This window comes from Schistocerca serialis, chromosome 1 (assembly GCF_023864345.2).
Source record: "Schistocerca serialis cubense isolate TAMUIC-IGC-003099 chromosome 1, iqSchSeri2.2, whole genome shotgun sequence".
Classification (NCBI taxonomy): domain Eukaryota; kingdom Metazoa; phylum Arthropoda; class Insecta; order Orthoptera; family Acrididae; genus Schistocerca; species Schistocerca serialis.
The window spans coordinates 604,778,156-604,792,681 of NC_064638.1; the positions used below are offsets into that span (position 1 = coordinate 604,778,156).

Genomic DNA, 14,526 nt, shown 5'->3' on the forward strand with positions numbered 1-14,526 from the left:
TAGAGACAGAACACTAACTTTGGAGCTACTATTAACAGCCTCTCTCTTTGTGTTGACTCCTTCTCCAAAAAGTACGAGTCCTCATAGAATTGAGATGTGCAGATTAGGACGTAGCTCGGTAAGAAAATGAAAACTTGCAACTTCTGCATGTTATAACTTTTAATTAACACAATACTGGGAGAGTGCAAGCACATATGTCTTTATCGTACCAGCTAAAAAAGCCAACAGACACCAAGATCGGTGAAAAAAGCATTGGGGTTCATAAAATATTGTAGTATAGGTTTCAATTTGCTGTCAGCTTACTCAGATGTAATCATTCCTCCATATGATACCATCGTCACGTGGGGATGGTGCGAATAAGAATCATTACAAATGTTTATTTATATGTGTAGGTGATTTAAAGAACTACACCGTGGACAATAGCTTAATGTATACAATTTCTTTTTGGCAGCTTATGTCCAAGTGCCTCTGAAAGGCCAGAATCGAGATACTTTGTGCAAGCACTTTCAACTAATGAACTGATTTCATGTTCAGCTTTACAGTTCTATTCTGCTTTTGTATATGCGCCTTACTGGTTTCATCTATGATGCGAATCTTCTTGGAATGATTATGAAGTTCATCATTAACATACTCTATCTTATTGTTTGTTCTGATAACTTTTAGCTTATTAACTGTCTGCGTATCCAACAACAGTTGAAACTCTAAGAAAACAGAAGCGTTATCACTTTTGCTCTTAACAAAATATAAAGATTTGTACAAAGTACATTTATCTTTATAAACAACAAAGTAGCTGGCTTCAGCTAACTATGTGAGTGACATCCATCTGCATACATTGGCATGAAATATTTGTCCTGGGGTATAAAGACTAGTTTTCAAATTCGAATTAAATTAGTGTTTGTTATACGATCTCTGTTCTCATTTCTCAACGATCATCAATATTTGGGCACAGTGTTGGACTAGGGGCCCAAGATTCGTTTGTATCACAGAATACCAGAGACAATAAATTCCATACTCCATAGATATGATAAACTTGTGGGAAAATGTGGGTGTGTATGAATGTGTGGATGTTTATGTGCGTCTTCGGAGACTGTTTGCGGCGTCAGAGTAAAGTTCTTACGAAGCTTCAGGTGTTGTGATATGCTGTTACGTTTGTCATGAACTGCGGCAACCACAGCTGAGCACTATGGCAAAACTGGAGTGGAGGAGAATAATTCACTGGGGTCCACTGACGGCTTTAGGTTGGTTTACATTTTTCAATCATCGTACCAATACGCATTGTGACAGATCTTAGAAACTGTGTGACCACTTTTTATATTTGCTGTTGTTCTCGCCTGAGTGCAGACAGGTTTCTGCCACCAGTTTTGTATGGATAGAATGAACAGCTTATGTTATAGATGGGATTCCCCTTCCTATGTATTAAGAATAGAAAACCTACGTCGGTAACGTCAGCAGGCGTCGTACTTAAGCGTGTAATCTGCTACTTTACCAATAATTGTAATCCTAAAACCAAACATCAAGGCGTGTAACACCCACATTTGTGCTAGGAGCAATATATAGGTTAACTGAATCTACCGACACCATGTATTTCACTTTATATTATTGACGCTAACTTTCAGTTTAGCTATAATTTCAATTAACTTTAGAAACATTACAGGTGTGAGCAGATTTCCTTCTGCAGGTCTCCTGTATTCGAGTTCTCGCCTGGCAAACAGTTTTAATCTGCCAGGTAGTTTCAAAACCAGTGTACACTCTGCTACAGAGTGAAAAAAACCACATTGACGGTGATTAAACACGTTCTTCGCGAAGTCCTTACTTTCAGGAGTGCAGGTCCCACTAGGTGTGTAAGAGAGCTGCTGTGAAGTGACGAAAACGATTGAGGGTTCGGTGCCCCTTTCACTAATTTCATTACATAAGTCTGCACATCATCAACATTGGTGAAGACGGTAAATAATGTAACATTTAAAAAGTTACATACATACATAATTATGTGGCAAATTCAATAATTATTTCAAATTCAGAAATATAAATAATTTATTATTAAAGAAGACCATTCAAAGGATTTCTTCCCAAAAGCTAACAAAGTTTTCATTCTCTTTTGTGTGTCTCTGTTGATGACTTGACATTTCCACTTTTGGTGAATGGTTTCCTGTTGTTCTAAATTATTTACTTTCTGCAGAACATTCCTATTATAGGTATGTCATATTCAACAAATGTACAAACACCACCTCTCTCAATACTACTTCATACACAGAATATCGGTACACTTTTGGGAGGCCAGGTTCTTGTTGTCACTAGTTGTGATAAATGGGATTGTGGGACTAATGGTATGTACTTTAAAAAAAAGTTAGTCCAACTGGCCCAGCTGGTAGCACCTCGTATGGACTTATTGTGAGAATTATGTTGAAAATTCCAATGGTCTGGGAGGTGAACGAGACCAGAAGGTGACAAATATGACTCACAGGCAGAAGCAGTGTCATCACTGATGGGATTGGTACACAAAGAAGCTACATTCTGAAAGAAGGCAGCAGTTCCTCCAGTAACCACAAAGGCAGAAATCAAGAGAAATTGGATGGCAGCTGTGATCCTACATGCAGTTACGGTTGGAATGATTATTGCTAAAAATGCCTTGCTTCCTTCTGGTCAAAATATTAATCTACAATGAGTAGATCATTGGATATATCAAGAGAATCCATCAGTCAAAAATAGAATGCTGATTTGGGTGGAAAGCAAGGGGAAGAGTTAAATGGATGTGGGAATACAAACATTGAGTGGAGAAAGTGGAAAATGTAAATGTAGAAATCAAAAGGCAGCCAGTAAATATTTTAATTATCTGTGACACATGATCAGAAGAGAGATATTTGGATGGGGTATCATAAGAATGTTGATGCTGGATCAGATAATGATAGAGTGGGAATAACAATGAATAGGGTGATTGGCAAATTGAGTAAAGAGTTATATGCATTAAACCACAAGGAACATTGATTTTGAAATGGAGTAAATAACTGACGAATACTGCAATCACACAAGTATACATCCCAAGCAGAGATGCGGATAATAGAGAAATTTAAGAATTGTATGATATTATTAATGAATTCCTGAAATATGTCAAAGGATTTTGTAGTTTAATTATAATGAGAGAATGGTATACAGTTATTGGTGAAGATAGGGAACAGAATACAACAGGCCAGTTCAGTAGGCCTATTGGCAAGTGAAATGAGTTGAGAGAAGTATAAACAGAGTTCTGTACCATGAATTACTCGTTGCAAACACACTTTTTCGGAATGTCTTGAGGAGGCTCAATATGTGTATTGGATTGGATATTTTGGTGAAACAATGATTCAGAAATCAAATGAAGATTGCAAGATTTATCTAGATTCCGACATTGGTAGTCACTGTAACCTATTATTAACGGAAAACCAATTGAAATTCAATAATTTAAAGATAAAGTAGCCGATATGTTGGAAACTAGAACCCATGGAAGCAAATATGTACAAGAGTGATCAGATTTCTGAAAAATAAGGAACTGTATACCAAAATCAGGAAATGTATAAGGCAAGGGTGCTCATTGTTACCCCTAATACTTAACAGCTGAAAGTGACCTGGAATAAAGTTAGGTGCCTAATGCAATGGAGCATCTATTAACAATGGCTATAATATGCATAAAAATTAAAACATCAGGATCTTTCCACAAGTGTCCAAGGGGTCCCCACTCAACCATCTCAGATTCTGTTAAAAATTGATATGTGTATACATATGTATGTGTTAGGTCACTATTCAAAATTTTGGCTCAGTTCTTTCAGTGGTTCCAGAGCTAGGGCCACCTTAGTGGACCCATACCAAATCATAAAGTGCACGGGGTGAATAATTTGGCCAACTTTGGTATACTTTAGTGCATCTGTTGTGGCACATATCACCTTGAATTTTTGTGCACTAGTAAACCTTTTAGTGCTGAATGTAGCTGTAGCACTCAAATTGCTCAGAAATTACTACCCCCTATTGCTACTTGGTCTGAAAGTGCCTTGTACAATTTATCATGAAAGATTTACATCATACTTTAAGCATCTTTTATTATAAGGGAAAAGCAGCTATGACCTTGATTTTTGAGCTGCTAGCCAACAACCAGGTGCTAATTATACCACACCAATATTAGCATTTGTGAGTGTATGCTTCTGATGGGTTTACGGAAGTGTCCGATTCCACCTGTCTGCTTTGACCCATGACGTCATCAATATGGCGGAAATTGCTATTCTAAGTGTGTCCATAATGGCGCCGATGATGTGATTACATACACACGACAACAAACACGAAAACACATATAAAAATAAGAGGCCAACTGCAGCTGAAGATACCAAAACAACGCCAGCAGCAAAAACTATGGAAATTGGAATCAAGACATTTCCCTTGACCACAGCTGACAATACCAAAACACCAATATCTACAAGTAAAACTACAAAAATTTGAATCGGTTATTTCCCTTAACCTATATAGATCAACCACAACTATTGATAAGAAAAAAACCAATGCCTACAACTACAAAAAAAACCAAAACCACAACACCTCAAAAATTCAAAAGTCAAACATCATAAACTCCGCGCCGTAATGACGTCACACAACACATCACCATTATGTCACGGGTCAGGGCAGGCGGCAGAATCGGACGCTTCTGTTGACCCCTTCTGATTTTATTTAGCCTTATCTCAAGTGTCAGATTGAAAATTGCAAATTTACAAATTTTTCAAGACCGGTTTTTAATATAGCTACCATCAGCTGATCTTCTTTTAACTGACACCATTGGAAAGAGCTCAGTTTTTTGCTACAAGGAACATTAAAAAGTAGAATGGTAATATTCCATATAAGATTTTTAAACTAGCTTCAAAGATACCTTAGCTTTTGCACATACCACATGCTTGACATAATATCTTTAATAAATGCATATAAAAATCAGCAAATAAACAACATTGTTGTGAACATAACAAAGCAATAAGTTCACAAAATGAACCAAGCATCCTAAATTTGTTCCCGAAGTTAGTGAAACCATTTTCATGGCTCTAAAATTCTCTTCAATGCTCTTCAGCACCTCTGACAGGTAAGTGTGTTTCTGACCCATGGAATTGGCACTTAGAGCTGGCAGAATGTCGATTATCTGCTGCTCTGGGATCCAGTAGGTGTCCTTTCTTAGAGGCCAATGTAATGAATTAGCTGGACCATGTGGATGCATGAAACTGACTAAGGCATCTCTCAATTGGAACACTCAGCGTTTACTGATTGATCAATACTTGCAATAAATGACACTGTGTCATTGGATACTCTGCTAATTTGTAACCATTTTTCATTGATTGGTCTGAAGCAGTGGTTTTCTCTGGTCCCTGCAACTGTGCAACCATTTTCAAATCTTGGCGACTTGCTCTTGCTGCTAATCACTTTGTTGTGCCCCCATTACCATCACATGGAGACTTTCCATGGCTTGTGGTGAAGTAGTTCCATTCTGCACTGATACTAAAGTCATTGTGCTGACATAGATTCATGAAGTTCTTGAAATTTTTGTATCCATTTCTGAAATAGCTGATGTGCTTCAGTACTGGAAAGTGGGTTCGCAGGTGATCAATCAGCTTGGAGCAGAAAACATAAACTGCAACTGTATCATGTCGCAAGCAATCACTGATGATGCAGAAGCTAAGAGACTCAATCTTTCCAGTCAAAGCCTTGTAATAAATAACAAAGGGATATAATGTGGCCTGACTATTTTCCCAGTGGAAACCTTGTACAGCGTAGTGCACGATAAATGAATAATTTTCTGCAAAATCCATCAGAACAACCGGATTTCCACCTTTTACATTTTCCTTAGCTTCTTTTAGGTCGTTGCTTTGATGCTTTGCTATGTAATGATGGGGTGAGATATTCACAATTTTGGTCATGATGTTTTGGATAAATTCTTCAATCATTGACTGCTTTGTCTCCAGGGTATCTTGGTCGGTGTGTATCCATTCCTTGTATTCAGTTGCTTCATCAATGTCGTTCCCTTCAAATGCAGCTTCTACAAATCTTTCCAAGACTTCTTATCCAGGGCATTGGTCAGATTGTCGGAGCGGTGCAATCTTTTGAATCCATATTGCAAACTGTTTTGGCTAACAAACTCTTGTAGTCATCCTTAATTGCAGTCACTGCTAGCATCAACTTGACATTTTGATGAGCTGTACAAACACAAACTGAGTGTGTTCCTGCTGAACCAACTGTGATGCCCCACTTTGGTCAGAGCCCACAAAATTTGGAAAAGCCAACTTTTGGTAAATTTTTTTCTGCAGTATTCTTGATAGGCTTCTTTGAAGTTACAAAGCAGCAGACGTTTCTGCATATGAACTTTTGGGCCAGCTGGTGTCCTTGCATTATTTGTGGTTATTACCTGTGAATGTTTACCTTGAAACTTGGCTGATTCCTTCAATTCATTGTTGAATCATTGTTGAAGTTACAACATGTTGTGGCTTCAAACAATGGAAATATGGATCTAGAGCAGTGCACCATTGGACAAATCAACAAGTCTATGTGTCATTTAATCAAATTCACCAAGGACAAACACCTTCTGAAGTCAATTAGTGACCTCTCTGAGGAGGATCAGAACTTGCTGATTCGATGAGTTGCATTTTAGCTTGATTGTGATGCCAACATGTGTTTACATCATGAAGCAGAACTGTTAATCAGGTTTCAATACTTGCAGAAATCATGCTGCAATCCATTTCAAAAGAAGAATCATGAGTTCAACAAAGGTCTGCATCTTATTGATGTAGCAATAGCTGACTTTTTGAAACAACTTACGACGGTTGATGTTAAGTCTGGACAGAAGCTTTGCCCTGGTTCTAGAGTTGATGTCAATGCAAAAAAGGTCAAGCCATTGCCACCATCAGAGTCTTATGAAGATGATCCTACAGTTGCTTCAGACGGCTTTGACTCTAGCTTGACAGCAATTGGTGTGTCACCACTAAAATTTCAGCACGTTTCAAACCAGGATTCTAGCGGATATGCAAAACAAAAGATAAGGCAACTTCAAATGGTTGTAGCTACCACAATTGCTGAAATTGGCAAGCTTAAAGCAGATGATGTTATAGCACCGCAACCAGGTCAAAAATTCCACGATTGCTCTTCATACAAAGTTCTCATCAATGAACTGAAAGCAAAGCTGGAGGTGTTCTCAGCTTCTGAGAAAATTCAGATTTTAACTTTGGTCCCCACGAGTTAACGGGCATTAAAAAACAATGGAAGAATTCAACGTGTATGAGCGAATGGTAATTACTGCCAGAAAGCTGAGGGAAGAGAAAGGCATATTAGCGAAACCAGATCCAAAGCGAGGAAAGACTTCACAAGAAGATATTAAGGAAAATATAGCAAAATTCTATGACACTGATGAAGCCAGCTGAATCTGCCCTGGAAAAAAGGACTGATTGACAATTTGCTTACAAAGATGAGTGCTACCCAAATCAGAATGTATGAAATGAGAGTACTGGAGATCATTCCATAACATTACATAAAATTCCGGAAGTTTCTAGTGCCTTGTTATAAAACTGTTGTACCAGCATAAAGTTTTTGGAATCCATGCCTTGTTTTATAAAACAGTGGTACCTCAATATCAAACTTCCAGAAGTTTCTGGAATCTGTTACGAAACAGTCATACCAGCATATCGAATTTCCAGAAGTTTCTGGAATCAATGCCCTGTGTTGTAAAACAGCAATATTTGCATCTCAATTTACAGAAATTTCTGGAACCCCTGCCCTGCATTATAAAACAGTCATATCTGTATATCTAATTTCCAGAAGTTTCTGGAACCCATATATGAAATAGTTGTACCTGCACATCAAAGGAACAAAGGCACCATGCTAAAAATAATTTGTACTAAGAAATCAAATCACAAGTGCCTCCACATCTCCTGCACAACAGCTGCCAACAAGGTAATACATGCAGTAAGAGTAACATCTTAGGTTTCTTTTGATCTATTTTAAATGCCTTATATGGAAAATGACCTTTCTTCTTTTTCAAGTCCCTTGTAGCAAAAAAAGTGCTCTTTTCAGTAGTGTCAATAAAAAGATGATCAGAGTTGATAGCAATTTGACACTTGAGACAAGTGTCAATAAAATCAGAACTACACACATCAAAAAAGTTTTGTATCACCCTGGTTCCCAGAACGTCTGAAAGTAAACATAGACTGTGGATATTGTATCAAAGACACAGTCCCTTTGACTGTTCAGAGATGTCGATAAACCTTGACAGCAATGCCACCATGTTGAATAATGCTTTTCATGCAGCCACAGGACGTCTTATTATGACTCAAACTGTGCACAGTAGGCTGCATCATGCGCAGCTTCACTTCCGATGTCCATGGCGAGGTCCGTTTTTTCAACCACGACACCTTGCAGTGCGGTACTGATGGGGCCAACAACATGCCAAATGAACCGCTCAGGATTGGTATCATGTTCTCTTCACCAATGAGTGTCACATGTGCCTTCAACCAGGCAATCTTGGAGACATTTTTTGAGGCAACACAGTCAGGCTGGATGGCTTAGACACACTGTCCAGTGAGTGCAGCAAGGTGGAGATTCCATACTGCTTTGGGATGGCATTATGTGGGGCCGACCTACGCCGCTGGTGGTGATGGAAGGTGACATAACGGCTGTACGAAATGTGAATGCCATCCTCCGAGCAATAGTGCAACCATATTTGCAGCATATTGGCGAGGCATTTGTCTTCATGGATGACAATTCGCGCCCCTATCGTGCACATCTTGTGAATGACTTCCTTCAGGATAATGACATCACTTGACTAGAGTGACTAACATGTTCTCCAGACATGAACCCTATTGAACATGTCTGGGATAGATTGAAAAGATTTGTTTATGGACGACATGACCCACCAACCACTCTGAAGGATCTATGCTGAATTGCCATTGAGGAGTGGTACAATCTGGACCAACAGTACGTTGATGAACTTTTAGACAGTATGCCATGCCGAATACAGGCATGCATCAATGCAAGAGAATGTGCTACTGGGTATTAGAGGTACTGGTGTGTACAGCAATGTGGACCACCACCTCTGAAGGTCTCGCTGTTTGGTAGTACAGCATGCAATGTGTGGTTTTCATGAGCAATAAAAAGGGTGGAAATGATGTTTATGTTGATCTCTTTTTAAATTTTCTGTACGGGTTCCAGAACTCTCGGAACCGGGGTGATGCAAAACTTTTTTGATGTGTGTATTTACTCATGGTGTAGTGTAGTGAGTACCTGATTGTTGGCTAGCAGCCCAAAAATTAAGATTCTAGCTGCCTTTCCCTTTAGTAAAGGGTGGTTAAAGTAGGGCTTCAATCTTTCGCAATAAATTTTACAAGGCACTTTCAGACCAAGTAGCATAATGGATGGTAATTTCTAAGGAATTTGAATGCATTATCTCCTTCAGCAACAAAAGTTGTTCTAGCATACAAAAATTTAGAGTACTAGATATCACAGAAGGTGCACACAGTTATAACAAAGTTAACTGACATCTTCATACCGTGCACTTTGTGACTAGGTATGGGGCCACTGAGGTGGCCCTAGCTCTGGAACCAATATAACCATTGAGCCAAAATTTTGCACATTGACCTTACACATACATATGTATACAAACACAAGTTTTGAACCGAATGTGAGATGGTAGAGTGGGGACCATTTTTTATTCTAGGGCACTTGACATGGAATGACCCAGCAGGTAGACCTGCTGAATGGCTAAATGTGAAAGTTGTTCAAGAGGCTCTTGAAGAGATGACTGAATTTTGCTGCTGAAGATGGTAAAGATGGAAATGGATCTCTGGGAAGCCTTTGAAATGTGATGTTACATGACGTTGAAGATGAAGTGGATTAATTAAGAAGAGAAGACATCCTGTAATAAGTCAGTCAGAGAAAAATCTTTATAAAGGCTGTAGTAATCTGAGAGAGTAATAGTTTCACATGTATTGCAACATGATTCTTTGCTCAGAACTATAATTGAAGATTTTGTGAAAGAAAATACATCACTGGTGCAGGCCCAAATATAAATATATGAAGTAGATCATTTCTGATGCAGCAGTAATGCTGAAATGAAGAGGATAACTGGAATGTAACAGGAATGGAGACATGAATGAAACCAACTTAAGGTTCATGACTGAAATAACAAGAAATAAAAGCTGAAGAAATCCTCTTGGGCTTCCACTTGGGTGGCTGCGTCAAAATTCTCTGATGTTTCAGTAAGTGTTGACCCCTCCAGAACATGCACTTGGAGGAAAGGGTGGGGAGAGAAGAGCTGATGCTTATGTATATAAATGGGACACTCATGCCAGCTTTACTCTTTGCCAGAAGATGATGAAAATGACACTCGTGGAAAAATTGTGGAATTTGGACGCATTTACCTAGATGGGAGCCTGAAAAAATTTCATCAGCTGTATACATTGGGAAAGTCTACATTCATATATAAAGAAATAAAAGGTTTGATAGCTTCAGCCCATGTACATATGAATGCTTAGGCAAATATTGCAGCATGACTTGTTGATGAAAACTAGTTGAGGGAATGGGAAAATGAGAGGAATATTAATTTTAAGAGTCCCACAAGGGGCACATGACTTATTTCACGTGTACTTTGCAATGTGAATATGGGCCCCGAGGTACTGCATAATACTTTGTCTGCCTTTCCCATGCTGCAATCCCTCTCTTCTGTATCTACACCTCCTCAGACACTACTGATCCGTGTTATGTCTGGGTTTCTGACTCTTGCATTGTTATCCTTTCTTTCTTCTCTGTATCACTTTCTCAGTAAAATAAAATGTAGTTCTCCATTTTTCCAAAATATGTCATTGTGAGGGATACTGTGGATAGTGCTCTTTTCATGTACAGTGATCTATGTTTTCAAACCATGTTGGGAATTACTCTGGTTGTAGAGCCAATACTGTAGCCAATTCATTTCAGTGAGGTTAAAATTTACCCTCTTTATCATTATCCTCTGACAATGCAACACTTGCAGATTGTGCCTGAGGTGTTACCTCTCTACGCCAATCCACCCACCCCCCGGAGGCTCACGGTCCCCTTTCGTGAGTATGTGCGTGGTGAGCACGGGGCCCAGAGCTAATGCAGCCTTCCTTCTTTCCTGGGCTGCATTTCCTTTCCCTTCCCCTCCTTTCCTGTCCTAGCTCCTTCCACTCCGCCCTCTCCCCTCCCTCTCTTGGTGTCCTTGTTTATGTTGGCCCTGCTGTCATCCTGGTTATGTTGGCTTTGCGATTTGGTTTTTTTGAGTAATTACTTCATCCTTTTGTCATTCTCTGGTCCCCCTCTGGGGTTTAACCTCCATTACTAAATTTCTATTCTGTAGTGTGAGCCATTGGGGGAAGAGCACCTTACCTAGTATCTCCAGCGTGTGCCCTCCTAGTTCCTTTCATCTTATCCTTCACGTAGTTGTCTGATGCTAGGGTACATAGCCAGCACGGTAGCCAGCCCGTGTGGTGGGGTCGTTATGTACCCTTGTGGTTGAGCTCCCTGAAACCACAGGGATCACACTTCTGATACCTGTGCTGTGACCTCCTCATGTAAGCCTAGGAGTGGTTTCTTGCCATCTTGAAGCATTGGAACTCCCGGCAATGGCCGCCGTGCCAGATGGCCCTTGCTGTAGCTCGGTGGTGGTTGTGGGGAGAGCCCCTGATTGGAGTGGGTGGTATCAGGGTGGATGCTATGCAAATGAAATGCATATGGATCCAGAACTCTGGCCGTTGTTCTACGGCCGTCTCTTTGAATGGAAATGATTCTTTTTGTGCTGCTTCTTCTGCCCTTTTGGCCTTTCCTTCCATGGCTACCCCCTGGGAGGAGGGTCAGGCTTGTTGGCTAGGGGCAAAACATTTCCCCCGCTGTATGGTTTGCACCAGGACTGATGGGGATACTTTCACCAATACCAAACCTTTATTTTTTGTGGAACACATTGAAGACAAGTTTGGCGAAGTGGACTCTCTGAGCAAGATGCAGTAGGGTTCGTTGATGATCAAAACTGCTTCAGCTGCCCAGTCTGCGGCCCTTCATGCCTGTGACCATCTTGGCAAAATTCCTGTGTCCATTATTCCCCATCAGTCTTTGAATTGGTTCAAGGTGTAATTTTTCACACGGACCTCGTCCTTCAAACTGATGAGGAACTTAGAGACAATCTAGGACGGCGGGGTGTTCACTTTGCTTGGTGTGTTCAGAAGCGCTCGAAGGACAATTGCATAGATACTGGTGCCTTTATCCTGACATTTGAAGAGGATACCCTCCCTGAGAAGGTCAAGATTATGGTTTATCGATGTGACCACCACCTATGAGATGTTTTAAGAGCTTGCATTTTGGACACGTCTTCCCACTGTTTGCAAACCCCTCTCTGTGGTGACTGTTGTTTTCCACTCCGTGAGGGGAGTTCCTTTGTTCCCCCTCCTGTGTGTGTTGATTGTCATGGCAATCATTCTCCACATTCACCAGATAGCCCGGCTTATAAGATGGAAAGAAGGTACAGAAGTGTAAGTCCCTTCATCGTCTAACCTATACTGAGACTCATCAGAAGTATGCGTGTCTTCATCCTGTGTCAATTACGTCTAGCTATGTTTTAGTTACATCTTCATCCCTTCCTCCCCCTTCCTTACCCCAGTCCTGAACCCCTCTCCACCACCCCCCTCCCCTGCAGTTCCCACGCCCTCCCCTCCAGGCACCGCTCCCCCTCCCCAGCTGGAGAAGTGTCCCACTTTTTCTGCGTCTGCCAGTCAAGGGCGCCACTCCCGGAACCCCCCTTCCCGGCACCTTCCAGGCCAAAGGTCTGCTGCCACACGACGACCATGAGAACCATGGTCTGTGGGCCCCCAGGTCGCGCGCTTTTTTTCTGTTCCAGATCTTGCTGCAGCTGGCCCCTTTTTTTCCAGCACAGCCCTCCTTGATCTCAAACAGAAAAGAAGAAGAAACATAAGTCCTGAGACAAGGAGCCTCTGGTGTCGCCAGAGGTCCCGTCCCCACCTTTGCAACCTGACTCTGACCTGCTGTTCATGAATGTCACCCCCTCCTTGTCTGTACCCTCAGGGGGCTCAGCATTTAGTTGCTGGGTCCGGGCTTGGCGACCACGGGGTCCCTGAGCTGGGAACTGGGAAGCGCCACCAGTCCTCGATACCGTAAGCTCTGAGCGTGCTTCAACGACCACCGTAAGGTGCGACGGTGGGATGTTGTACGGTACAGAGCCCGGGTTGCAAGGATGGTATAAACCTCTATAAAAACCCCTAAGTCTCAAGGTGTGCTGAGCGCCGAGGAGACGCATGGCTGTTGAGGTAGAACAGTTGCTAGCGGGCGACCACTGGGGAACCAGCCGTCCCCCTGGTTGTATTAGGCTTACCCAGGCAAGCGGGGCTCTGTCCCCCTGGTTGTATTAGGCTTACCCAGGCAAGCGGGGCTCTGTCTGGGTGACATTCCTTTCCCTAGTTGCTTGTGGGACCACCATGAAAAGAAATACAAATAGTGCAGAAACATGAGTCTCTAAGAAAGGGAACTTCATTGCTTTACTGTATGACCCCTTCCCTGCCCACACCAGGGGGGGGGGGGGGGGGGGAACGGCAGTCTAAATTACCTGGTGAGACGTATTCTCCTCGATTTCTGGTTTGCAGCCGAACAGATGGGGACTCATTTCTGAACACAAAGTCTCAGTTTTTTGTGGAAAATTTAGAGGACAAGTTTGGAGAAGTTGAGGGCATGTCTAAAATGAGGTCTGGAGCGGTCCTCATACAGACAGCATCCCCAGCACAGTTACTGGCACTGCTTTCTTGTGACAAGCTTGGTGATGTTACAGTCTCCATTACACCTCATAAGAGCCTCAATATGGTTCAGGGACTTATTTTTCATCATGACCTGTTGTTGCAGTCTGACAACGAGCTCCATGCAAATCTGGAATGCCGCAGTGTCCAATTTGTACGACGTGTGTTCAGGGGACCTAAAGATAGTAGGGTCGCCACCGGCGCCTTCATCTTGGCTTTCGAGGGAGACACCCTACTCGAGAAGGTCAAGGTGATGATACATCGATGTGATGTTAAGCTTTACGTCCCTCCTCCCATGTGCTGCTTTAAGTGCTGGAGGTTTGGGTATGTGTCATCGAGATGTGACGCCACCCCCAACCTGTCGGGATTGTGGACGTGCCTCCCACCCCAATGTCCCGTGTTCGCCGTCCCCTGTTTGTGTCAACTGCAGACAGAAACATTCACCTTGCTCGTCAGACTGTGCGGTTTATCAAAAAGAACGGAAGATTATGGAGTATAAGACCTTGGACAGGCTCATCTACACAGAGGCTAAACGCAAATACGACCGACTTCACCCTGTGCGCATTTCATCGACGTTTGCTGCAGCAGCTTCGATGTTGCCATCCCTGGTGACGAGTCCCCAAACTCAGCCACTTTTTGTGGGCCCTCCAGCCCGGCCGTCTCTTCCTGCCCCCCCTCCCCCCCCCCCCGCCCCCCCAGGTAGTTGTGGGAACACCCTCTTCTGTTGCTCCTCTGT

At 42.0% G+C, this 14,526-nt stretch overlaps 1 protein-coding gene across 1 annotated transcript in view; it reads left to right on the plus strand.

The window, feature by feature from the left end:
• The first annotated feature begins 1,006 nt into the window (after window positions 1–1,006).
• The window catches only part of LOC126477335 (palmitoyltransferase ZDHHC6-like), a 118,952-nt gene continuing 105,432 nt past the window's right edge, over window positions 1,007–14,526 (plus strand). The window contains 1 exon segment of the mRNA XM_050103609.1: window positions 1,007–1,238. Within this exon segment, the coding sequence (XP_049959566.1) occupies window positions 1,184–1,238 (55 nt within the window). The 5' untranslated portion in view covers window positions 1,007–1,183.